The sequence below is a fragment of the Thunnus albacares genome, chromosome 11, assembly GCF_914725855.1.
Source record: "Thunnus albacares chromosome 11, fThuAlb1.1, whole genome shotgun sequence".
NCBI classification, from domain to species: Eukaryota; Metazoa; Chordata; class Actinopteri; order Scombriformes; family Scombridae; genus Thunnus; species Thunnus albacares.
In genome coordinates this window covers 2380308-2407808 of record NC_058116.1, presented here as the reverse complement: position 1 = coordinate 2407808, position 27501 = coordinate 2380308, and the positions used below count along the sequence as shown (strand labels likewise).

At 41.1% G+C, this 27501-nt stretch overlaps 2 protein-coding genes across 2 annotated transcripts; one reads left to right on the top strand and one right to left on the bottom strand.

The window, feature by feature from the left end:
• The first annotated feature begins 965 nt into the window (after window positions 1-965).
• Window positions 966-3925, top strand: dnajc15 (DnaJ (Hsp40) homolog, subfamily C, member 15). The gene is made up of 6 exons (XM_044366210.1): window positions 966-1243; window positions 1747-1798; window positions 1931-2004; window positions 2811-2887; window positions 2983-3053; window positions 3539-3925. Exons 1-6 carry the CDS (start codon window positions 1157-1159, stop codon window positions 3607-3609), a joined length of 432 nt encoding a protein of 143 aa, XP_044222145.1. The 5' UTR covers window positions 966-1156; the 3' UTR covers window positions 3610-3925.
• A 2047-nt stretch (window positions 3926-5972) lies between these two features.
• On the bottom strand, window positions 5973-26781 carry sestd1 (SEC14 and spectrin domains 1). Its single transcript, XM_044366190.1, has 19 exons — window positions 26506-26781; window positions 23617-23686; window positions 23375-23483; window positions 23031-23121; window positions 22787-22900; window positions 18810-18923; window positions 18597-18691; window positions 18434-18489; window positions 17897-17971; window positions 16534-16691; window positions 13601-13723; window positions 12980-13174; window positions 11814-11928; window positions 11472-11637; window positions 9795-9876; window positions 9581-9703; window positions 8979-9170; window positions 8640-8743; window positions 5973-8395 (listed from the first exon to the last, which is right to left on the bottom strand). The coding sequence occupies exons 2-19, from the start codon at window positions 23684-23686 to the stop codon at window positions 8116-8118; spliced, it is 2262 nt and encodes a 753-aa protein (XP_044222125.1). The 5' UTR covers window positions 26506-26781; the 3' UTR covers window positions 5973-8115.
• Between the last annotated feature and the right edge of the window lie 720 nt (window positions 26782-27501).

Here is a 27501-nt window from a genome sequence, read left to right as displayed (position 1 = left end):
AAGAAAATACCACAGTATTGCTTTTATCTCTATATTTCAAGCCTGGTCATAATATACAGTTGGGACTGGATATTAATTGAATATTTGTAGTTGTAAAGCTCCTGAAAGCCACGGTATGTAGGATATCAAAGTTTCTGACTTTGGTGCACCCCAGTGGTAGCATAAATAATACACTAACTTATTAGTTGACTGACAGAAAATTCAGCTTTAAAAGCCAACTGAAATTAAATTGCCTTTTTTTTTTTTTTTTACTACAGCATACATATGTGCTCTGTAAATCAGTTGAAACCAAAAGGGAGGGATCTATATTTCAAATGATTTGATTTGACGATTGTGCCCCTACATTATTTCAATTGAAAACCGTTCTATCATCCGCCTGCATAGCTGGAGTCATTTTGGTCACACTGAGCCTGATAGCATCCTGCAACACAAAACAAGAGCTGCTACTCTGAAGAACAACCCACATTAGCTTTCCTGCTAAAGTCTCCCTCTTATCTAACTTACAAACATGAACGTAATTATGTCTTGTCCTGCATATTAGTTTGTTGAACAAGGCATCACACATTCACTGGGGAAAAGTGTGCCACTAACACCAGTTAACAGGCTAGATGACTACTTAGCTGCTCAGCTGCAGCTCATTAAACAGCATATTAACATATCTAAAAATGTCAACTTCGGTCCAGTTAGATGCTGGTTTGGTGATTATGCTTCAAAATCCCTACACACTTGTAGCTACAGCAGTTTGTTTACATTGTCTTTGTTCTGCAACTGTTACACCTCAACACGGTAGCCTGCTAGCTACAGTCAATCAAATAACACTCCAAAACGCCCACCCAGCCAGCAGAGGCAAAAATGAGCATTTTGTGATATTTTTCCAAAGACCTTTTTATGAAACTGTTAACAATACATTAAAAAACCATGTCAACATTACATTGTAAAGAGGGATAATTAAATGAGAATTCAGTCGCGTGAACGCTTATAATGGACGTGTTAACAGGATATTTTCTGTCGTCTTCAGACGTACACATTTGACGTTTTATTGCGAACATTAACGCTGCACATTTTTGGTCCAATCGGCCTTCCGTACACCCGTTCACTGTCAGGCGTGCTGGTCGTTGAGCTTTATTTTGAAAGTTATCCCCGTAGCTGCGGCAACATGGCGAACACCGGCGGAGTGTTAATGGATGCTGAATACAGTTCGAAAACTCAAATGAGAAGCGACGCAGAGATAGACAAGAGGCTGGTGGGTATCTGCTTTCACACCTTTGTGGACTCAGTCATACTAAACCAGACGGTGTTTTCTCCCTGCTAAAACGTGTCTTGGTTAGGTAACCTCAATGACCGCTAACGACACTGCCATTGCATCAGGTACATGAGCTAAGCTAGCAATGTTAATAACACGAACTTGAGTCATGTTTTGTCCTCCAGCAAGCTTCAAGATAAATGAGTAGTACAAAAAACACAGCGAGTTAAAATAGAGACTAGACAGTGTAATACTCCTTGAAAGACATTCATTATACTCCACTGTTGGTTATAGAACTCACTGAGCATGTTGCCTGGTTACAGTGGCACCCCATTCATTTATTCACACACTCATTAAAGTTTACAGACTTTTACCTGAGCAATTAGTCTCTTTACAGAGTGTTAATTTAGGATTTATCAAACACACATAATGAAACTGCCTCACAAATGCTCAACTACTCAACTAGCTGTGTTATGTAACTGCTGGGTGTTTGCTTTTGACAGGGAGGGACGTTGATTGCAGTCGGTCTTGGGGTGGCTGCTGCAGGTTTTGCAGGTAAGAATAGTTTGATGAAGAGCAAATAATTTGCCAAGATTTCTGCTTTGCTTTGAGTCGCTCGCTTTTCAATTTTTTTTTTTTTTTTTTTGTGAATGGAACTGTTTCATATATCTTGTGTTTGGTCCACAGGCCGCTATGCGTTCCAGTTGTGGAAGCCTCTCGGGCAAGTCTTCTCTGAAACTGTCAAGAAGATGCCCTCATCAGTGAGTAATTAGTTAACCACCTACACACCTGTGTCTGCCATGATGTTTATTTCCAGTCCTATTCTGCTCAATTTTTACATATAATTTGTCTGTTGTTGAATATATGGATCATTTTGCCTGCACATTAGATGTGTTGCATCTTTCCTACTAAAGAATTAGCATCTTCAGCCTATGAAAGCCCCAAAAACTGGGCCTGACATTACTCCAGCTGATGTGGATAATAACATGGAGTCCGTTCCCTGAGCTTGAACAGTTGCAGCATTAAATGAACCTGAACCTAGATTTTATCATGATGTTCAATTATCGTCTAGTTTCTGCACATACGACAAAACGCTGCCCAGCTTGATTCTGTGAGTTGGAAGTTGGAGGTATTTTTGTTGCTGCAGCTCTTCAACCAGTTCACTCTTGTAAAGTGTAAAAACAGTTCAAGTATAGGTTCAGACCATCTGATAATTCTAGCTAGAACCTAAGCTAAGTTAGCCCCAATGACTGCTAGACAACACTTCCTGCAGCTGCTTCACAGTACAAGTCATCAGTTCACCTTCACCACAAGCATCTTAATCTGAAGTCCAGAGTTTGCACTGCTCCCTGCATGCTTTCTGACCACTGATGTCTGCAGCTTTGATTCTTCACTGTTTTGTCTCTGAAAGTTGTTGTGCTCAGTATTTCTTTGTACAAGTTGTAGGTGGTTCAAAGAAACATTAGCACTGCAACAAACTAACAAACCAAAATGAAGCCTGTCCAGACATTTTTGGGCCCACTAAGGTTCAGACCTCTGAGAATCAAACCGCTTGTGTCACCTCCAGGCTTTCTCATCGTATTACAAAGGAGGCTTTGAGCAGAAGATGTCCAAACGAGAGGCCAGCCTCATTCTTGGCATCAGGTAAAAGAATGTTTTTAATGTATTTTATTTAATACCCCTTATTGCTCAGATGATGGTGATTGATTACATGGATGTATTATTTGTTTTATGTTCAGCCCAGTCAGCACTAAGTCCAAGGTACGTGAGGCCCATCGGAGGATAATGGTCCTGAACCATCCAGATAAAGGTACAAGTTTAAACCCTGGATACATCCTGTGTTGCATTTATCCTGTATGCTGCTGATTCTTCACAGCTGAAGTCACCTTAAATCAACGCCATATTTTCTTTTGTCTCAGAGCTAATTTTTTCTAGTTCTGACCCTCAAGACAAAAGTCAAATATCCACTTTGAGCTGGACAATTAATGAATTCAAGTTTCTATTTCTGTATGATGTGTAGAAATCATATTCAATTTGGCACATTGATGACAGACATGCAAGTCATGTTGCACTTTTATATTTATTTGCAAGCATGTGGCACATGGAGGCCTTACTTTAAAAAAAAAAAAAAAGAATCTTGTATCATATTTTGGTCTCTTGTGCAGGTAAAAAACACTTTATATATTTGACATAACATAGCATAACCTTCCACAACTTCACTCATTGAAAAGCTTGTGGTGGTGGAGTGTAAAAGGAGTAAATGCAGAATCATACTTAAGTTTTGTTTGTGTGCAGGTGGGTCACCGTATCTCGCTGCTAAGATCAATGAGGCCAAAGACTTTTTGGACAAGGAGACCCGGCGATGACCTGCACTATTAACCAACACTTGAAAGACTCCCATCTTCCTGTGCATGATCTCAGCTCCGTTGTACTGCACCTGAACCTCCGTTCAGACTCTTCTCTAGTCATTAGAGGAGCAGAACAGCTACCAGTAAAGGAACAGTACTGCAGCTGGACTCATCATTTTCTGTGTATGAGTGTTTACTGTCAGGACAGAAAGTATGACATGATAATGTAATCTATTTAAAGAACGGTACAATAATGCATTCAAATATTTCCATGTTTAAATAGTCACTGTGCAAGTGGTGAAACATTTTTTAAAATAAATTAAATGTGAAAACATTGTTGTGTGTATTAGTGAGTGTGGCTGATTTTGTGGGCAGACCAGCTTAAACTTATATTTTTACTACTGTAAACAGTGTCTCTGTTTGTGTGTGGCTTTCTTCTCTTCATAACTAACACCTGGCTCAGGAGGATTGTTGTAGTCTTCATGTTTGAAGTAATAACTCTATTCTTGTTACTGTAACTGAGCATCTTTGAATTTTCTTTAGAACTTTTCTGAAACCAGTAACATAACACTTTGTGCACTGTGTGCATAACACTTTACATTTTCCATTTTATTGATTCCCTATAAGCTTGTAAACTGAACATTTATAAATTGGCTTTTGCACTTAACAATTTGTCTGCTCAGCAGAGCATTCTGGCTTTATTTCCTAAAACTTAAATTACATAAAACAACATTAAAGAGGGTTCAACCTTTATAACATGCTGGTTTGTGTGTTTTGCCTTTCTTATTCTAATTACAAAACAAAACAAACACAAATTGTGGTTGAGCTCAGCATTAACATCCTGATGCAGGTTATATGATTTTATCTTGATAACAGCAGTTTACTGTACACAGGCCTACTACAGGAACAACGATCAAACATGAAGTAAACAGTTTAAATCTATGACACATGAACCGATTATCTCCAATGGATGAACATGGCCCATAGGTGGCAGTGTTACTGTTGTGTAGCAGGAGGGTGTTGATGTACATAGGATGTGGCCAGCAGTAAAAAAAAAAAAAAAAAAAACAAAGGGTCCAGTCAGGAAGAGGATTATGAGTCTTATGAGTCTGGTAAAATCAAAAGTTACATCCTGGATCAAATGTCCAGAATAGTCCCAAATACAATTTTTACTCCTGTTTGAGTCCTGGTTGCTTAAAGTTACAATCTTACCCATTATTAAAATTAAGAGGAATTGGAAAATTACAAGAGAAAATGGCTATCATTATTATTATTATTATCATATTTTACTACTCAGGATAATCAGAACACAGTTAAATGCAAAATATTTTAATTTGAAAATCGAAAGTGACATTTTTAAATGGAAAGTTTAAAAGCATACGTATATATGCCCAAATGCAAAAGCTTACATTTAAATGTGTAATTGTGAATGAAAATGAAAACATGCTGAAATTTAAAAGAATGAGTTATTAAGATATAAAGTATCTTAATTCTTTGTTCTTTTCCAATTTCCTCCCTCCTTTTTCCATTTTGTATTTACCTTGTGTATGTACCTAACTGTATGCAAATGTAGGCTGCAGGTCTGACTGCTAAAAAGCACAGTGAGTGTAATGTAGCCTGCAGTGTACACGGGCTGGTTGCTCCTGTTTTACTGGTTAGTGACCCTCCAGCTAAACTGTACCCCCCTATAACCATATAAGCCTCTAGCTGCACCATGGCAACAGGTATTGTTTGTATCCATGGCTTCAAATGACTGAAGATAGAATGATTGTGTACATTATCCCAGTAAGTGAGGGTTTGTTATATTAGTAAGGATTTCAGGGGTTATATTGGAGGGCAGTTTACCTGGCTGAACTGATGGCTCGTTAAGAGTTGTGAGTCCTGATTGGCTGAGGTTTGCACAGCTGCAGAGACCAGTAGGACTGCAGGTTATCAGGAGGACACAGCAGTGCCTCCATCACCAGCCCTCTGACCATACTGGTTTATTTCAGAGTCACAGTATAATATAGGCAGTATGAGCTGGCAGCCTACTAATTATTCCCTATTCCACGTGGACACTACATGTTATGTTTGATTAAGCCAGTAGATGGCAACATAATACTGCAAATGGCTCAGTAACTAAGTTGATAAGAGTGCAGAGTAGTCAAATGACCATTGAAACATGTTTTTCTTACAATGTAAGTGATGGGGGACAAAATCAGTGGATATCTTTCAAAGTCAGTCTTTGTAGTGCCAAATTCCTTCTTTTTACCATGTTTCCACTGTTTTATAATTAGTCAGTTGTATGTTAGTTGCCGTCTGTGGATGTTTAATTTGTTGATATAACCATTTTTTTGTAATCCTAATTTAAAAATGAAGACATAAAAATCCCACTCTGACAGTAACTTCAAAAAGCTTCTTTATTTAGAGGATGATGTCATACTGATGTCATTGGACGGAGAGGACAGAAAGCAAGATGCAGCATTTAGCGATTACACGTACAGCAGCAGTTATTGGTTAAAATACCAACCATTTACAACAAGATTTGCTTGAAAACAGTAAAATAAATAGAAAAGGAATCTATCTTATTCTGATGTCACCATGACAGCAAATGACCACCAGTCCCAGTGCTCCCAGTCTGTACACCAGACTGGCAGCAGAGGTCAACTCAGTCCCTGTGGTCAGTCAGAACCAGAGCGAGTGGCACAGGTTTGATTCTCATCATGAAGGCAGAGGGTTTCTACAGAGCAGTAAAGCGGTTGGAGCATCTGGGCCCATGAATCATGTACGTATCCCGGATATTATTGTTACAGCTAGGTCGACTACAAGTCCCACAGATCATTTCAACAAGAACCATCCAATCAGTGGGCTTTAAATTAACATCTATTTTTGCTAAGAAATCAATACATCCCTCCTTGGTGTTTGTTTCCACTTCTGCACTTCTTTAGTAAAATTTCTAATTACTAAAAAAAAATGACTGGTTTTCAGCTGTTGATTGGTTGTTGAACATCAAGAAGGCGGGTCTTATGTTAGGTCATTGCACAACTTGCTGCTGTGAGTTTTTACAGTCTGGTAATTTGCCATCAGCACATTTAGACCCATGAAAAGACAGCTAACGCAGGGCTAACACAGTACTGCGTGTGAAGGAGCTGCCGGTTACTCTGCAGGTATTGAAATAACATGAAAGATAAGAAATGTATACTGCAAAATCAGTGCTAAGCTAGGCTCAGCACTCTGTGGAGTACAACTTCAACAGCATGATGGGTCCTTCCAAGCTTAAATCATTAATAGCGAACACTATGATTTGTTGAAAATGTTTTTTAGGATACACAGTGTGATGTTCTCCAGTCAGTGGTGACCGGAGAAGTTGCAATATCTCCTAGCAATGCCAGCCTTCCAATGTCAGTCAGCCGTTGCCATGGAAAACAACCACTTCTATTCTTTTTTAGTAGAAAAATCTGCACAATATTTCCTTGCACACAAAGTGAGGATAATCTGCATTTCAGTTTAGAGGACGACTTAAAATTTTGGAGGAAATTAACTCATTACACCTGAAGACTAGCAGGAGGAAATCACAACAAAACCTTACTTGAAGCTGATTGGATGTTGTTTTTTTATTGTTTCCTAATGCACTCTGGGACTTATATGTTGATGTCGCTATAGATACAATCATGTACCTTTGACTTTTTGTCAATGAAGCAGATTTTTTTCAGCTAGTTTGTAGAGATGATTCAACCAGGAGAGTTTCATGTCCATGCTAGAGTTGAAATGCTCCAGTCACCTGACACGGTATATGGGAGAAATGTTGATGCAGGAACAGGATCAGGTTGCTGCACACCTGATATACTGCAGCTGTGAGATCCTGTGTTGGCCACAAAGTTTATCTTCTGTTTGAAGAGGGAAATACCAGGAGGCGACGCAGCACAGTAAACAGGAAAGGAGAGAAGTTGGAGGAGGCACAGACAGAAACCTTAGTCACCATGTTAGCACCATGGAAGCTCCGCCCACTTCGGTGAACAAATGGCATGCTGGGAAGAAGGGTGTTAGGTGTATGTTAGGAGTATTCTTATCCAAAATGGGTTATTTTATCATCAGTCATTATCAGCAGAGCATTTAGAGACACAAGTATTAATAATTCCAGTACTTTACATTTGTGATTCAGCAGGTCACATTTGGAAGGAAATCTGCTGGATCGCTTCATGGCAGCAAAAACAGCTGGAGGGCGCTGCTGTATGTCCAGAGCAAACACTGGTGGAGCTTTCAGAATTTCTGCTTTTAACGGAGTGAAAAAATGACTGAGTAATCACATCCAACATGTTTATCCTCTTGCAGGAAGGGTAAGCAATGAGGCTGATGGGAAATGTAGTCTTAATGTGGAGAAATGCCAGCAATAAGAATGATCTACTGTTGCGGTGAGACAGAGGCAACCAACAGCAGGCTTATCTGGCTTAAGAAAGCATCGGAGCTCTCGGTAGAAATTAATCAGCAGCCCTTTCGTTAACGAGCTTCAGTAAGGCTGCTTGGTTTAACGTCATCAGCGATCCATTAGCAGTCCTGTGTAGCCCTCTCTAACTCTTCATCCTGTTGCCCCTCCTCCTCCTCTTCCTCCTCCTCTTCCTCCTCATCTTGCTCCTCTTTCTCGCTCAGTTCCTCTCCGATCACGTCTAACCGCGCCTCCTGCCCGTTTAGCTTCTCCTCCACATCGTCGTTGTGAAGCCCCACCACCTGCAGCTGCAGCCGCCGCTCCTCCACCAGCAGGAGGCGCTCTCTGACACCCTCTGCCGCCGCCGCTGTTTCGCTGGGACTCCCAAAGTACTGCTCGCTCCTGAAATGATACCAATTCCAGTTAGGAGTTTGTACTATATGAACTCGGTCACATTATGGGAACTCAACTCCCATACACACCGGTCCCCACAAGGTAAATTATTACATTTTTGGGTTAAGACTTGGTAAAGACTGGGGTTATGCAGTGGTTACGGTTAAGGTAAATGTTCATGGAATTAATTTACATCAATGAAAAGTCCTCTGAAATGACAAAAACAGGCTTGTGTGTGTATGTGTGTATGTACCCATCGGGGAAGATAACCGGCATGGTCAGTCTGTCCAGCAGAGTTTTTCCTGAAGAGTCGACTTCATCCAGAGACTCTGGCTCTACACATTCCTGATGTAACACCTGAAACACAGTGCACACACGTACTGAAGGCATATTTATGGTGTGGATTGTGTCTGTGTGCATAACAGACTCCAGTGTTTGCCATTATTTAATATGGGCTTTGGAATCTGTTTGCATCTTCATATGTCTGTCACAACCTAATATCAGCCTGTTGATAGTGTACATAGAAGAGGCTTTAGTCTCCTCATTCACACACTGCTGTAACACCTGACACATTAACACAGTGAGGTCTCACCTTCTCTGCAGCGGTGTGGAAGCTCAGGGCCAGCTCCAGTCTCTGCTGTCTCTCCTCAGCGCTAACGCTGAACTGTTTCCAGACTCGGTTGAGTCTGGGCAGAGTGTCTCCCGACGAGCGCGTCGTACAGCGCAGAGACTGACAGAGGACGACAGTCGCCTGCAGCAGCTGACGGCCGTAGTCATAGGTGCTCTGGGGGAGAGAGAGGAAGACAGAGATAAGTTAATGTCAGTCAGTCAGTTTGTTATTTTTTGTTTTCAGAATTATTTATTTATTAAACATAACAACACATTTTTAAATTCAGATTTGACTGTTTAAATATTTTACAACTATTTGATGGATTGCCATAAAGGTTTGTAGACATTCATTCTTCTGCCCTATAAAGGAATAGAGCAGTAACTACGGAAACAGAGGAGTTGAGTAAAAAGAGTTTCAGACTGGCTGGTAAACTGTGAAACATACAGAAAAGTTGTAATGGATTCATTTTACGCTGACTGTTTTACCCCAAAAAACTCATTTTTCATGTTAATTGTGGATGTGAACAACTATATCTTTACATAAAGATCGATCAAATAACAGCATGTAGTCTGGAAGTGTCTCACCTGAGCAACATCCACAAACTTCCTGTGTTTGTCCAACATGGTCCTGGTCTCCTGAGACTCATCACCCAGTCTGACATGAGTCTTCAACAAGGCATCCAACAGCTCGCTCAGCCACTCCACTGCCTGAACACAGATACATACACAGATCATCATCTCATCAATACAGAATGTACATATGTGTGCATGTGTGAGTTGTTGCGTTTGTGTGTCTGACCTGTAAAGCGTCTTCCTCACATTTGAACAGTTGGACCATCTGTAGCATCTTCAGCCTCCTCACATCCACCATGTCCTCACACCTACAACACACACACACACACACACATTCCTACTTTTGAAGGCTTCATTCACATAAGATAACCAGTAAGTGCTGCTACTGTCCCCTACAGGCTGAAGTGTTCATTACGACATGTACATGCTGTTTAAAGATTGCAGTAACATCCACAAACACACTGTGTTGGCCAATCAAATATTTGCAAGCACACCTTCCTAGTAGATTACTTTAGAACTAGAACAAGAATGTCTAATTTTTACCATGCAACAGAGATAAAATGATTGTTGCTGTGATACTTTCCCAGAGCTGGAAAGTCCTGTCTAAGTGTATTATTAACTGCTGTGCAGTGTTTTGGCATCTTATAAGCCTTCAATCTTATGGATCTGCTACTCAAACTTATATTTGAAGACTCAGCTATACTCCAAGCAACACGCCCCTTTTATTGTGCTGTTATTGGTCTGATGCCAGGTAAGACTCATGGGAGCTGTAGTTGTGCAATGTTAAATTAAAAATGATGTCCCAGTGAATGTGTCATGCTGGAAAATTTACTACGGATACACAGTTATTTAAAGTGCAACAGAAATTAAATTGCATTGTTTTTTGACGAGTAAATCATATAAGTGATTTATACTGTAAAACACAGTGTAATACAATACATACTGTAAATCACTTGTCCTGTGTTCTCTTTTGAAAATAAAATCTGAAACCAGAGGAGAGACATTTCTCTTGTAGTTATCCATCTATGTAGATGGAGTCCTTATTTTGATACAAATTAAATGTGATAAAAGTGATAATGTGGTGTTCTATCATAGACAGAGCAGATGGTCACACTGAGCCTGATTGCATCCTGCTACACAACTAAAGAGCCACAGACTCTGAACAACAACCCACATTAGCTTTCCTGTCAAAGTCTCCGTCTTATCTAACTTACAGATATGAACACACACCTTGTCCTGCAACTTAGCTTGTTGAACAAGCCACCAAACAGACATTCACCGTGGGAAAAGTGCACTGCTAACGTCAGTTTGCTGGCTAGATAGCTAATTAGCTGCTCAGCTGTAGTACATTAAACATCATGTAAACCTACCTGCAAATGTCACTTGAGTCTTGTTAGATGCTGGTGTGGTTCTTACTCTTCAATACCACTGCTAACAACACACTGTCTGTCCATGACTTGTAGCTACAGCAGTTTGTTTACTTGGTCTCTCTTTTCCAATCACAGCCACCAGGAGGCTGACATAGGAAATAAGTATTTCTCATATTTTCCCAAAGATCTTTTTTTCTTTAATTATAAAAGGCCATTAACAATACATGCTGACAGCTCTGTATTTTTGACAGCTAAAAGGGATGATTAAATGTGATTCAAGTTGGACTTCAAAACTCAGTATCATGTTTCAGCTTTTCAGAAAGACTGATCACAGACACTCTGGCTCACAATGGCTGGAAAGCAGTCTGGACTCCAGCTGAACTCTGCTGTCTGAACTCAATCCTCAGAAGTTTAGCTTGAGCTGACAGGTAAACATGTCTGATGTCTCTAGAACAAAGATTCTTTCAATCTGCATGAGAGTTTTACCTGGTTAATTACAGGAAAAGGAAAAGAAAAAGAAGAAGAAGAAATACCTCTGCTTGCGGAGCTGCATCTCCTCCATCACAGCCTGGATGTGCTGAACGTTGTCCTGTTGTTCACCCGCTGGACTCTCTGTTTCTTCCAGAGACCACGACGGCTGGCTGCACATCTGCTCCAGCAACAGTCCGCCCTTCTGACGCAGAGAAGTAAGACCTGCCTCTGTAGAGGATAGAGGGGAGATAATGTCAGAGAACGTTTTCTACACCCATCAGTTAACTGCTCTGTCACAGGTGTTAAATATGTAGATGTACACAGTTAATTAACACCACAAAAATATATAAAAGTTTCATGATTTTAGAGGAAATTTCTCAAGATTCAACATTCAGAGGACGAACCGACAGTCTGCAGCTTCTCCTCCAGCAGTTTGAGGTTTTGTTGAATCGAAGCTCCGTCAGCTGGAGCCACATCAGCACAGAGCATGCCCAGTAGACTGTCCAACTGCTGGGACAACTGCAGAGACAGACATAGAGATAAATCACATACACTATCACACTTTTATTTTCTTGTACAATTTCAGCTGCATAAGTTAACCACTGGAGGAGCTGCTAAATTCCAAGGAATCGGATTGTTTATATTTTATCCACTTTTCATGAAACAAAGCAAGCAGTTTCCATCTGACTACAGTCTTTGTGCTAAGCTAAGCTAAGCAGAGACAGAAGACAGAGATGCTACACCTGTCCTCTTCTCATCAGTCAGAACCTTTATGTCCCACATGAACACTGAACTGATAAAGATCATTGTGGTGCAGGTGTCATGTACAGACCCTCTATGTGTCCACAGCAGAGAGAAAAGGCTCTGCTCAGCTTCATCTTCTACAATTTTTCAACAGACTACTTCAACCTCCTTCTTTTTCCTCACAGATCAAAACCAACCTGGTAAACAGTGTAGCTACTTTTATTGAGCTTTTTCATACATATAATAAAAATGTTTTTCATCCATGCAAAGTTTTAAAATGACCTCCTGATAAAAAATTGCGGAAGTATCCAGTCAATTTTTGGTAAGGTTTGCTAACCAGGAAAGTCAAGTAAATTACTTGAACAGAACAGAAAAACTTTTTATGTGGATCAGTCTGGCTGATACTGGATCCATTAATAAGGTCAGTATCTGAGCTGATGGATTTGGTGCATCCCAGTTCAGGCAGTCTAAAACAGGAATACATTCTGCAGGGAAAAAATCCATTAAAATCTAGAATCCAAGCATGACAAAGTATTTCATTTTTGGCCATGTCACCCAGCCCTACTGTCACAATAGTATTATGCTCTGTGCTGTGACTGATAAGCTTTCAAAACTAATGGATGTTTTACTCAAATTGGACCTCCTTGATTGTATCTCATCATCATACTGCTCTCTGAAAAAGCACACCAACACAGCCCCCTGTGGTTTTTTAACACAATGCTGTTTTCAGTCTGAAAACCCAGAACCTGCACAAACAACAGCTGATACAGTGTGTGTGTGTGTGTGTGTGTGTGTGTGTGTGTGTGTGTGTGTGTGCGCGCGCTACCTCCTGTGTGGTGCTGTGGAAGCACTGCGCCGCCTGCAGGACGTTCTGTCGGCTCTCCAGCTGAGCCGCCTGTTGATAGCAGACATCACTCAGCTGCTGCTGCAGCGCCTTCAGCTCCACCACTTCCTCCTCTTCCCCAGCACTGAGCAAGGCAGCGATCTGCTGGTTCAACTCCACATACACCGCAAACCACTCCTGTACACACACACACACAAAGACAGAATCAGCCCAATGCTCAAATTTACCTTAAGTGTGACTAAAATGGCTTCACTCCACATAGTGCATTGACTCAAAATTTAGCCAACTAACATACATGAGAACACCTCCAGACCTTTTTGAGTCACTGAACAAATCAACAGATTGTGTGACGAGTCTCAGCAATTGAAGTGATCACAACGTGAGAGTTATGTGACCCCGTTTTCAGGCTTAAATGCATTAAGAGTGAATTTGTTTCTGCACTCTTGTGACGTTTTCATGGTCAAACTACAGACGGCAGAGTGGAAACATCAAGGGACAAAATCCTCTCAGATCTAACTTTAACCTCTAATCTGATTCATCAGTTTGTCCTTATCACATGATAATGTGTGTGTGTGTGTGTGTGTGTTCAGCGTGTTGCATTACACTGTGCTGGCTCTCGATCTCCTCGTGTTTCTGCTGCAGGGCCTGAGCCGCTCGCATAGAGTCTCCGATCGCCTGATGAGTCTTCAACAGCTCTGAACCTGGACCCTGCAGCCAGGTGACCACCTGAGAGAAAGACAGGAAGAAAACACTGTACACTTACAAACTGTAACCAAATACAGACTTAGCGATCTCCTGTAGAGTTGCTAGGTGGCAGGAGCTATTTCAGGCACCCCTGGTTCCATGAAGTGCCATAAATCTTCTCATAGGACAATGTTAGGTGAAGGACGCTGCCGACACAATACGATCTCTAACTTAAATCCATTTATTTCTGGATCAATTTTGAATGAGTTCAGCAACTGGATGTTTTTTCCCACAACTGAAACATTTTTTGTATCCGTTACAGCTCTGATTCACACCTCTGACTGGCTTCTTCTCCCTCATGACCACAGCCAAGGCTCATGGGTATTGTAGTAGTTAGAGCGATCTGTCTCCATGTTTGTAGTGTTTGGACACAATCTCATTTAAGTGAATGGGAAGGTGTGTCCATACTTTTCAATGGCACTGTATATATAAATGACCCCAAATCAATCTTACACACTGCTAACCTGGGACAGGTAGTATTGTGGAAGTACTTTGGACATTGTGTTAAAAGGGCTTTATCTCCCACACAGTTCTTTCTATACTGATGTAAACCTCTTCATATTAAAGCTGAGACTTGGCACTTTAATGTTGTATCCGTTATTTTATTTCAAATTGAATGTGCTGAAGCACAGAGCCTGAAGAACTGTCCAAATACTGTCTGGACTGTATTTCATGAAAGTTCACACAGTTTGGAGGGAATTCCAGACCTTGTCCATTAACTCTACCAATTAAGTAATGTTTTGAGGTTTTGCTGCTTTTAGCTTGGCAGCGAGTTCTGGTTACTAAAATATCTTACATCTGAGAATGCCATCCTTTAATGTGGAAGAGTGTGGTGGTTGCCAGCATCAAATCATCATCTTGGCTGCAGTGAGACCAGCTACTAGAGGACGTCAGCAGTTTATTTTCAACTCCGATACTGAAGTTTCACTGATAAGTAGCACTGCAGTGAAAAAAAAACACGCTTTCCTAGAAATACTCTAGTTTAAGGCCTAAACCATGTGAATGAATGTGCCAGCAGCACTGTCTGCACAGGGTCAGCTGCACATTTCATTTGGTTAAACCTTCAGGGAGAAAAATAACACCTATCAATACGTTTAGTTTCATTGCTACTTTTATTTGATGTAATGACTATATATTATTTACATTGTACTCTGTTTATGTATATGCTTTAGCAACATGTATTTTGGTAAAACATCAGGCCAGTAAAGCTTCATTGAAGTGAACTGTACTGAGGTTGAGGTTGAGCCTGAGAGGCCACCAGCAGGGGGCTCTCAGGCTCTCTGTGATGAGTTCACACTATATCACAAAATCATATATGATGACGATCACTGTCCATAAATCTTTTCTTATATGAATCATTTATATTAAAGTCACTATTGCGCTTTTCATCCATCATGTTTTCCTTTAGTTGCTTTGGCAACATAAATATATTCACGTTACAGTACAGCCAACAGCTGAAGCATAAGAGAGGTAGAATATAAAGAGCTGATCGAAGTATAACTGAAATTATTCAGGGGCACTGCAGCACTTTAGCACTGCACTAAATCAAAGACAAAAGAAACAGCTTTCAATAGAGGCAGAGATCTTTTTTTGACTTTTAGTCTGTAATATGACTCAAGCTGTCAACACACTGGATCCTACACTTCCCATAGTGCAAGTTTACTCATTTTATTTCATGATTGAACATATTAAATATAATATATTAATATAAGCAAAAATATTTCCATCATTTTCAGAATGCACATTACATCTATTTGTGGAAACTCTGCGGGGTTTTATGTTTGGTTTTATATTGTTCTATTACACAATGAATCACATACAGTGTTTTCTTGAGCTGAAGTCAACATGATCATCATATTACTTACAGTACAGAAACATCTGCAACTGTCTATGCAGATGTGTGTCAGTATTGTGATCATTGTATTTATCAGGTCAGTGATGTCTAGAGCTAACACACACGCACACACACACACACACACTCACACTCATTCACACTCACACACGTTTGCTTAGGTCACTTTGGGGGACATTACATAGACTTACATTCATTTCCTGGAGACTTTCACTATCCTTAACCTAACCCTAAACTTGAACACTGACCCAAAAATCAGCTTTTTCCCAACTGGGGACAAAAGTGTCCCCAGTTGGACAAGCCACCTCCAATTAACTGGTCTTTAGTCTGAAATTTGTCCCCGGACATAGCCTATGACAAACACAAACACGCACGCACACACACACACACACACACAAACACACACACACACACAACGCCACAATCCAGAACTAGGCCAACCCCCCCCCCCCCCCCCCCCCCACCTCAAATCCTCCAGGCTACCGACCGATATGTTGAGGTTACCATGGCAACCCCAGGCTCATCTCCAAGACAGTAGCATTACCCATCAGCCCCTGCGGCTGCAGGAACCCCGGTAATCACAGAGTATTCTTCTACTGAAGTGCTGCAGAGCGAAGCAGTGAAGCTATGCCTGCTCACTGACACGCTTTCTGAGGGTCCAGGTCAAAGGCTCACTGATAAAAGAATCAGGGCGAGGGACTTTTAAAGACTGAAGAGGCTGATACTGCAGTAGAACACTGTGTGCAGAGAGTTGTGAGTGTATAGAGGACATTTTTACACAATACAATGCCTGTGCCACATTTCATGGCCATCTATCCAATAGCACCTTTGTTGCACGTCTTCTCTCGCCTTCTCTCTACCCATTACTCATGTCTCTCTGCACTTTCAACTAACAAGGTAAAAAATGTGAAAAAACCAAAATGAGATTTTCATCCTGTACCTGCATGACCTTGGCATGGATCTCGTCTAGCTGGGTGCGTTTGTTTCGCTGTCTGCAGAGCTCCTGGTATTTTGTGTACTGCTCCCTGAGCGAGTCCAGCAGCTTCATCACCTGAGGCTGAGCGAGCAGCTCCTCCTCCATGGGACACCAGGCCGGAACTGGAGGTCAGAGGTCAGAAAGAGGTCAGACAGAGAACCTATGGGGTTATATTCCAGGACGTCTCCTTGTCTCTGGTCTAATTGTATAAAAACGTATCTGCACGTTTTTACTCTGTAAGGCCAGTGGTTGCTGGTGAGGTACTTTAAATTGTTTAATTCTCAGTGGCCTTCTGAGTATTTTAAGAACAATCCACATCTCCAGTGATCTGCAACAATTTAGATCATTTGTCCTTAGTCATCTCACTGAAAAGACAGAATATATGGCCAAAAAGCTATAGCTAAAGCTATGTGTGGATGGGATGTAGCTGAACATGTTGTGGGTATTAATCTGCTGCTATAATAGCCTCCATTCTTCTGGTTTCAGGCTTTTCACCAGATGTTGGAACCTGGCTGCAGGGATTTGCTCCCATTCAACCACAAGAGCATCAGTCAGGTCCAACACTGATGTTGCTGGGTGACGAGGTCTGGCTCACAGTCAATGTTCCAGTTTATCGTTAAGGTGTTGGGTGTGGTTGAGGTCAGGGCTCTGTGCAGGCCAGTCAAATTCTTCCACAACATCTCGAGTTGAAATGTTAAGATCAGACTGTATTTTGTATTTTCAAACTTTGAGTTAACATTAGGGGAGAAAAGTCTTATAGGATGAGGACTGATGTAATCCTATCTTGGGAAACAATTTAGGCCAAATCTAATACAGAGCAGCAGGACAGAGTCGCTAACGTTAGCCTGCACTCTGATATAGAAGCATCCAGCACCAGCTGCCACATTGTGGGAGAATCTTCCACGGTGGATGTGCTGGACTATTTTTGTCTAGTAAATTTCTGATGTTTTTCAGCCGGGTGGAGGACAGCTGCTTCTGAGGACAAACATCATAACAGAGGTCTGAGTCGCTGCGGATTGAATTAATTCACACTTGTCGTGTCGTGCTTAACATGTTCCGTTGACATCTCACTTCTGGTGTTAAATCTTTACACAGTACCTACAACTCTAGCAGGCCACGCTGTACTCTCACTCACTACGTCATACCGTAGTACTCTGGAACAGCTGAATGGAGCATTCAAGTGTCTCTCTCCAACACCAAGAGCTCAGAGAAAAAACCATGCACAAGACACTACAGATGACATTTGTTTATCCATTCATTCATCCATCCATCAGAGCTGCTGGACCAATGACAGTGAAATCTGGAAGACTGACAGCTACTTCCTCACCTCCCTGTCCTCCTCCTACTCCTCCCTCGGAGCCGTTGAAACGACGCTGCTGCAACTCCGACAACAACTCATGACCTGCAGACAGACAGAGAGAGAGAGGAGAGAGAGAGAGGGTTGGTTTCAGATTTTTAAAAGTCTGTTATAAAAGCATCTGAAACAATAATGCATCAGTGTTTGTGTACATGCTGTGACATTATGAAGGGAGCTGGCAGAGGGAGGAGGGTGGTACCATAAACAAAGGCTCCTTTCACCTCTGCCCAACACACAGACACAGGCTGCTCAGTACAGTGAACACAGCCAGCCATCCCTCCATCCATCCATCCCTCCATCCATCCCTCCATCCATCCTTGTCTCTATTTAGCTGCAGGTCTTAGTGGCAGCAGAAGACCTCCTTCAGGTCCTCCTGGTGGATCCTGAGTTGTTTCCAGTCTGGTGTCAGTTGGTCTCAGATATCATGTAGACCAACGTGCAAATTTGCCACCACATTTATGTAACGAGGCACATGTGTGGGCCTAAATCAGAGAGGATGGTATTTACCAGTCTGGAGGACAGTCTCAGGGTCAAAAGACGGCAGGAGGGCACAGTCTGCTGATCTGCAGGGGACAGACAAACACACTGTTACAAACACTCTACTGGTAGTACACTCTAAACTGTGTGTGTGGTGTGTGTGGTGTGTGTGTGTGTGTGTGCGCGCGCATACTTGTCCTTGTCCACCGAGCTGCTCTTGTCGCTGTCATTGATGATCGACAGCTCGTCCAGCAGCGACGTCGACTCCTTGGTGAACTTCTCAAAAACCTGCGATAATTGTCAAAAAAAAAAGAGTTCAGACCTGGTGCAAGGTTACCATGGCGATGAGCATTTGAAGTCATAAAAATATAAAATACATTCATGTATTTATGAATTAAATAGCGACCAGTCTTTTGTTGAGCCAGTCGTTGTGGTCGTAGTCCAGACTTCCTCCAAAATCGTCCGTCAGCTGACACGGTTCGATGTAACGAGTCAGCTTATTGGCCGAAACCAGGATCACCTGACAGGAAGCACAGACACCAGCACGCAGAGAGCAAATTAATCAGATAATAAGCACAGAGTTTAATTTTGTAGTTTGGCTGACACATGGCATTAAGCTTAATATGCAGGCAACAGTTTTCATATCAGCCATATCAATGACAGACTGAACTCTCTCCTCTTATACTTTATTCAGACATTCTGTTTACCAGCTCATTGAAAACAGAGTAACAGTCTAGACTTAAGTGTGAAACCTCCACTCACACTACCTGTACAACAGGAAAAGCTTCATGACATGATGGATTCAACATGAATACAATCAAAAACACATACTGTACATTATTAAAAGGTACAACATGTATTAGATTAGCTGAGCTGTGAAATAAAGAAGATTTCTGGTGAGTTTGAAACACAATGAATAACAAAGTTAAAATCAATCTAGATACATGCATTTGCCAGTTGACATGTTTCATTTTTAGGTTGAACCCTGAGTTCTCTATTTTAGAAAAACACAAGAATTAAACATGTATGTGACTAATAATATAAAGATTCAACTCATTTAAAGTCCAACTCCACTCAAAAATGTGTTTTTCTTCTCCTTCCTCTGATTTTGCACTGTGCAGAATGACGTATGTGCAACATTTGTTTTCACATTCATCTGCTGAAGGAGAAAGTTTCTTTGTTCTCATCTAAATCTTGACTTTAAGGCGTGTATGTACAAGCATTTTGCAACATCACAACTAGTTTGGAGCCAACTGTGGTCCAGTATGCAACTCATACAAGCGTGATGTGGAAACTTGAAGCCTCCAGTGGACATAAATACACAAAGAATGGACTCTGAGTTGAGTAAGACAACTTTTGTCCAGCAGTTAAACTTTGGAAATGAAAAATGTTTGCATATTCACAGATTCTGGAGTTTTTTTAATGTATTTTGCTGTATCATATTTGTATGTATTAAAATATGTCTGTAGGGGATTTTAAAATGTTAACGAATAATATTCTAATTAGCATACACTGATGTTTTCAACATAACTATCTTATATAAGCTTTCTTCTTGAATGATGGGTAGTGTTAACCATGACGAGGTGAGCAGCATCAAGCTATGGTGACTGGTGTGATGTGGCATGGCTGCATCGCCCCAGTGGCCTGCTATTGGCTGATTCAGTGCCTGAGGGCGGGTATTTTGGGTACAAAATTGTAGTCCTTTTGCAACAGTGAGGAGCCACTTCAGTCAACGCTGAAGAACCACACCTAGAGTTACTTTTAGCTTCTTTATACAAAGCCTCTCCCACTTATTACAAAAAAGTTGAGTCATAAGTCAAAGCTTAGAACCGTTCTCCATCATTTCTTCAATGTTTTATACCTACAGGCCTTGTTCACAGATAATAAATCTAACATTCTTCCTGTTTAGAAACACAACAGACTTTTTTGATCACAAGACAAACTTCTCCTTCATCCTCCCAGAGCACTTTCTAAATGTGGAAATAGAGCGTTCAGTGTTTATGAACTATCTGCAAGCTGATCTGAAGCTTCACACTTCTTCTATGAAGTGTAGCTTTTACATGAAAATCAGCAGCGTCATCTGTGTCTGTGCATATGTTTCATCCTTTAACATTGTTAAATGACTCCATAAAGCACTATAGAACTGCATTTATGTATGAAAAATGACTTTACAAATAAACTAGACAGTCTGACAGACAAATGGTGGTGAGTCTGTCCTCCAGTTGTCACGGCAGCAGATGCTGTCAGAGATACTGGACTCAGTTCAGTGTGTGTGTGTGTGTGTGTGTGTGTGTTTATTTAAATGTTAGGTCACACTTCTGAGCAGCTGTATGACACACACCCCGCTGTGACATCCACACACACACGCACATACTCCATAGTTTAGATGAGTCACATTTCAACACCCTCACTGGAATTGCCCCTCCAGCAGCTGTGTGTGTGTGTGTTCAAAGTGTGCTAGTATTAAAACTAAGTGAAGATGAGCAATCTAACAGACTGTAAACAGCAGCTACATCCAAGTACATCATTATTATTATTATTATTATTAAAGCACCAAAGATGTCTTCTTTCATAGGTATTTGGTACTTGAACAGCCATAAAAATTACATGTTTCAATACTCACAACTTACACAAAAGCAAACATGTGACTGTGAACAGGAGAATGTGAATTTGTGTCATTAAAACTGTGGCCATTCATTTACCAACTCTTAAATCTCAGATATCGGAGCATCCTTGAACACAACGACAGGTAGACTTTTCCTCTCAGCACACAATGATGATGTCATTTTGACCCCCCAAAAAATAAAGTAATCTAATATTGACTGTGATTGATTATCTTAATGCGGCATATTCCAAGTCGCTAAAGATCCTCCAGCATGCTCCGGTTACCCCGGCAACAACCGTGGAGCCAACATGGCTGCAGAAATCTGGGTCACAGTGACTACTGATCTCTGTCAGTAAAACCATCTGTTGTAATAGAGGAGGAGGACGAGGAGGAGGAGGAGGAGGAGGAGGAGGAGAGGATGCTGGCCGAAAATCACACACACTCTCACACACACACACACACACACACACACCATTGATCCTGGTTCAGGTTTCCAGCAGCACTCGGGACGGTTAATGATGCTCAAGGTTATTATAACAGGCTCAGTTTCTCTGTTTGATATCAGGTAACACAATGGAGGTGTGTGTGTGTGTGTGTGTGTGTGTGTGTGTGTGTGTGTTATGAGTGTGTGTGGTTATTTGAAAGTTAGAGTAAAATTGAATTAAAATTAAAAACTGGTCTCGCCCCGCTGTATGACGGCAGGCTTTTCACTCCGCCTTCGAGTATGGCCGTTCAGAACAGTTATAAACACTTTCAGATGTGGTCAGACAACATGTTATACAAAGCACCTCATCTCAACCATACTGAGCCCTTTAGTATTTAGGCAGAGGAGTCAGTGGTTAGAAACAAGATTTCGGGGACTGGCAGAAATGGGAATACAATAAATAAAACGTTATTAAAAATGACAAAGCTGAAACTAGTCAAAGTAACAGAAAAGACTGTGGAGCAAACTGAAAAACTAAACCAGTGTTATGATGTGCTGGACATCATTTTAGGCAAACGACCAGCCTGTGCTTGGATTCAGCACTGAAGAAAGTTATGTAAAATATTTACTTCTGATAAAATAGGCTTAATAACTTGGATTTGTTTATTATAATCCACTAAACTAGACGGGCAAAGGTTGGATTTTGTCCGTCTATGATGTGAAGGTCCTCAGTTGAGGATTAAATGTAAATATAATACTGGCAGTATTTAGTAGTTCATTCTGACCAGATCTGTATAGAGTAAAGCAGCAGACCTGCACATATCAGAACCATTAAGAACCATTCAGAAAATAACTTTGAAATGAATTAGAGGGTCAGGAATTTCAATTTATCTCCATGGAAACACTGGAGGTCTTAAGTCCTGTCTCACAGCACATTTTTATCCCCTTTGTGGCCCAGCGTGAGGGGATAAAAGAGCTCAGTCTGCAAGTCCAGAGAGTGGAGATTTGGCTTCAGCCAATCTTTACCATCTTAGTTTATTATGTTTAGCATGTTAGCATGTTAACATTCACTAATTAGCACTAAACACAAAGTACAACTGAGGTATTTGTATTGTAAGTATTGGACAAATTAAAATTGGACCAAGTCAGGTACAAATTTTCAAAATCCACAAAGACTTCTGGTTCCAAAATGATTTCAGTTATCTGTCAGCGGTGGATTCCTGCATAGTCAGTGAGTGGAAAGTGAGCGTAAAGTTGCTAATTCCAGCGTGAAAAAGAGAGTTGTGTTTAAAAGGACACCTGAGGCTAGTTGGTGCTGAAGCAGTTCACCGAGCAGCGGTGCGAGCAGACTCACCTCAAAGCCCAGGCGGTCTTTCTCCTTCCAGAAGCAAAAATGTGTGACTTTTTTATCCCAGAATTCATCTGGTTTCACCACGCAGACCAGCGACACCTCAGCTGGGATCACATTCTGAAACAGCATCATCATCATCATCATCATCATCAACTTTTAAATATCCTGACAGAGTAACACAGTAGCATTTCTGTCATTATTAGGACCCATATTTCTCTCTACTGGTAACTGTTTAATGTGTTTGTACCTGCAACATGAGCACCACAGTCTTCACAATGTTCCACTGAGACTTCCGTCCATCCACGATGACGGTGAAACCCCGAGCCTTACACTTCTCACTGAGAGAGAGAGAGAGAGAGAGAGAGATAGAGAGAGATAGATAGAGAGGGGGGGGGGGGGGGGCTCTTCAGTGACACAACTCCAAACATGTCCAAGTATTACAAATGAGATGAAATAGTCTTATGTAAACATAAATGCACACAGGCACATACGGACTGTTGCTTCTGCTGCCAGCACTCCGTCTACGTGTGTGTGTGTGTGTGTGTGTGTGTGTGTGTGTGTGTGTGTGTGTGTGTGTGTGTGTGTGTGTACCTAGGGATGCTGAGCAGATAGTCCAGTGTGACACTGAGCTCCTCCATGCTGGTCTGATCTGAACTAAGTGGGATGGTCAGGATCAGACCACTGCGCCTGTCTTTGCCCCCTAAAATGAAACAGATAGAGAGAAATCTGATTACAGACCAAACTGCATGTAAACTGTCATTATACAGTCCTCACACTACGGTAACACATGTAAACATGGTATCTCATATTTTGTGTGTGTGTGTGTATTTTACCTGACAAAAAGGCCAGTTTCTTCTTGAGAATGGAGAGGATGGTGGTCGCTTCCATGTTAACGTTGGACATCTGTAGACACACATACCCACAACACTTAGTGAAGGCATGTCTGTTGTATGGACGAGTATCTGAACCCTGAAGACCAGATGGTGGCCACTTGCTCACAGACTCTCAGTCCACACTATTCCACAGTCTCACACACCAGTGCACAGTCTCACACACCAGTGCACAGTCTCAGACACCGGTCCCCAGTCTCAGACACCGGTCCCCAGTCTCAGACACCGGTCCCCAGTCTCAGACACCGGTCCCCAGTCTCAGACAGTAGCCCACAGCCTCAGACACCAGTCCCCAGTCTCAGACACTGGTCCACAGTCTCACACACTAGCCCACAGCCTCAGACACCAGTGCACAGTCTCAGACACCGGTCCACAGTCTCAGACACTAGTCCACAGTCTCAGACACTGGTCAACAGTCTCAGACACTAGTGCACAGTCTCAGACACTAGTGCACAGCTTCAGACACTAGTCCACAGCAATGGACATGCAAAACTCTGTATGAAGTGATGTTACTGTATGGATATCATCATATCATATCAACTCCAAAGCATGACAGTCATATTACAAGTGTTAAAGTCAACTATTAAACAGTGCATGCAGCAGCACAGACACCAGCATCCCCCACTGAAGTATTACAGGAATATTACAGAGACAGCACAGTGATTTTCCAAAAGGATTTTCTCTCAGCTGGCATTTCTCCAAGCAGATTCAGATTCTTGGCTTCACATTCAGCTCAGTCAGTGATTTACTATCCCTTTATCAGTGTGAGTGTGTTTGTGCAGTTAAAGCAATCAGTCAGTAAATCAGACAGTCAGTTTACATTTCTATCGATTATCTATTATAGATCGACTCATCAATAATGAAGATAACTGTTAGATGCAGCACTAGTTTGGACTGCTGGTGGAAACCATTACAGATATTAGAACAGCTCCTTCTCTGGTAACCTTTGAGGCCACACACCAAACGTCACCTGCTTTCTCTCTCTACATTGTATATTATCTTACCACAACCATCTGGTTGCTTCAACATCTGTGTTTGCTGTGACCATTTCTCTCTGCACTTCGCTGGTTTAAATGACCATTGTTTCTTTCTTTTATCATTGAACAATTGATACTGTTTCATATTGTATGCTCTCATGCCTGTACATTAAAAATTAAACTGGGACCAGGTGATGATTAGCTTAGCATAAAGAGTGGAAACAGGGAGTTTTCCTGACTCTGTCCAGAGGTAAAAGAATCCACCTACCAGCATGTCTCAGGCTTGTTTCATTCATACAAAAAAAACAGGTTGTAGTTTTTCTGGGGGGGGGGGGGTTGTTTCTTGACTTACTACAACCACAACTTATTGTTTTGACACTTCAGTTTTTGTAGGGATTAAACAAACAAGATATAACATGTTAATTAGTGAGCTTTAGAAGGTGTTCATAGGTGGATTTTGTTATCTAAGAGCAGAGCCAAGCAAGCTGTTTTCCCCTGTTTCCTGTCTTTAATCTAACTAAAACTAAACTACACTAACCTTCACCTGACTGTAAAATCAAGATAGACATGCTTCTGCTATGAATCTTCTCTTAAAACTCTCAGCAATAAAGCAAAAAAAATACAAATAATGATTCATTTCTTGCTGAGAGTTTGATGAGAAGATCAATATAATCTTCTTTAATAATCTTTCAGCTCTACTACATGTTTGTACATCTGTTGTTTTCATCGTCTTCTGTAAAATGTGTATTTATTTATTTATTTATTTACTCTAAGTAGTAATATAGTGATGCGTCTTTCTGTTCACTTCACTCATTGCTTGTAATTTGGAACTCCACACTTTCATACATGCATTGCACTGTCATTTGTATTTTGCACCTGTCTAGGGCTGCAACTAAAGATTATCGTCATTATCAATGAATCAGTTGATTATTTTCTCGATTAATTGATTAGTCCATAAAACGTTAAAAATGTTGCTGTTTTCCAAAGCCCAAGACAATGTCTTCAAATGTGTTGTTTGGTCCACAACAGTCGGCAACCCAGTTAACCGACACACAGGACTAAAGAAACCAGAAAATATTCATATTGAGAAGCTGGAACCAGAGAATTTGGATGTTTTTTCTTAAAAAAAATGACTCAAAACGATGAATCAATTATCAAAATAGTTGGCAATTAATTAAATAGTTGGCAGCTAATCAATTAATCAAATAATCATTGCAGCTCTACACCTCTCTGAATGACATTTTCTACTTTCTGTACATACAGAATATTTAAACTATGTGTATACTGGATTTATTCCACTATCAGATGTCCCTCAGCTTGAAAGAAGTTCTGGATCATGTTGACACACTTTTCTTTAATAATGTGAAGACTGAATGTCTGCAGCCTTCATGCTTTATCATTTCTCATCACTCTTCACACATTTGTTGTTTAAATGTTTACTTTTATACTGTCACTTAACATTTTAGTGTCAGTCTCTGCTCAACTTAGTTCCATATTTATCATTATATTGTTGTGGGATACAAATGTGGTTATTATTGTTATTTCTGATGATTAATGAAACTGATGATTGCAGCACCAGTCAGTCAGTCAGTCCAGCTGCAGAGCTTCATCTTCATCCTGCTCCTCCTCAGCCTGCCTGCCTGCCTGCGGCCTGCCTACAGCTGCAGGACAGCCCGGACAGGCTCGGTTTGGCTCGGCTTGGTTCGGCTCGGCCCACAGACACAATGACCTACATTCACGGCAGCAGGCTGCGGTTGCTGCGGCTTTAACCTTCCTCACCTCAGGATCGAGAAGCTCAGCATCGATAACTCCAGGATCAATCGGCAATAAGTATTGATGAGGCTGGTTTCCTTACCTTTCAGTCAAATCTGTGGCATTCTACTCTCCCGATTTTTTCTCTCAGTCCTCCTCCTCTTCTCCTCTGTCTCTCCTTCTCTGCAGATCTTCCTCTCTCCCTCCTCCTCCTCGTCCTCGTCCTCCTCCTTCTCCTCTCAGGCTGCTTTACCTGAAGATATTTAACCTTTTTTCCATTAAAAGCACATGAGATCTCAGTTTATTCTCCGCTCGCTTTGAACGACAGTGGAAACACACAACGCAGGCGGTGCTGCTCGCTGCCCTGCGCAGCCGCAGTGAAGCGCAATTAAAGAATGCGACTTCCGTTATAGAGACGTTCCAAATAAAAGCCCGAATGACCACACTTCTCAACCTTTTCTGACCAAATTCCAGATGTCTATTATACAGCTGTGTATGAAGTATTCAGATCCTTTAAAGTATTTAAAGTACTTTAAAGTACCATTACAGCAATGTAAAAATACTCCATTACAAGTAAAGGTCCTGCATGGAAAATCCTACTACAGTAAGAGTACATAAGTATTATGAGCTTGATGTAGTTAAAGTATTGCAGTAAAAGTACATAAGTATTATGAGCTTGATGTAGTTAAAGTATTGCAGTAAAAGTACATAAGTATTATGAGCTTGATGTAGTTAAAGTATTGCAGTAAAAGTACATAAGTATTATGAGCTTGATGTAGTTAAAGTATTGCAGTAAAAGTACATAAGTATTATGAGCTTGATGTAGTTAAAGTATTGCAGTAAAAGTAGTGGTTTGGTCCCTCTGACTGATATATTATTATATATGACATCATTAGATTATTAATAGTGAAACATCAGTGTTAGAGCAGCATGTTACTGTTGTAGCTGCTGGAGGTGGAGCTAGTTTACACTACTTTATATACAGTTAGCTAGTTTAGTCCAGTGGTTCCCAACCTAGGGGTCGGGGCCCCTCCAAAGGGTCATCAGATAAATCTGAGGGGTGGTGAGATGATTAATGGGAGAGGAAAGAAGAAAAAAC

What these genes read in the sequence shown, in the direction of transcription:
- dnajc15 (XM_044366210.1), top strand. Translation starts at nt 1,157, where the DNA reads ATGGCGAACACCGGCGGAGTGTTAATGGATGCTGAATACAGTTCGAAA. An exon ending in GGCTGCTGCAGGTTTTGCAG is followed by an intron (nt 1,799 to 1,930) that starts GTAAGAATAGTT and finishes TTTGGTCCACAG; the next exon opens with GCCGCTATGCGTTCCAGTTG. An exon ending in TCAAGAAGATGCCCTCATCA is followed by an intron (nt 2,005 to 2,810) that starts GTGAGTAATTAG and finishes TGTCACCTCCAG; the next exon opens with GCTTTCTCATCGTATTACAA.
- sestd1 (XM_044366190.1), bottom strand. Translation starts at nt 23,686, where the DNA reads ATGTCCAACGTTAACATGGAAGCGACCACCATCCTCTCCATTCTCAAG. An exon ending in AGCTCGGTGGACAAGGACAA is followed by an intron (nt 18,490 to 18,596) that starts GTATGCGCGCGC and finishes TGTCCCCTGCAG; the next exon opens with ATCAGCAGACTGTGCCCTCC. An exon ending in AGATCGAGAGCCAGCACAGT is followed by an intron (nt 13,175 to 13,600) that starts GTAATGCAACAC and finishes GTGTGTGTACAG; the next exon opens with GAGTGGTTTGCGGTGTATGT.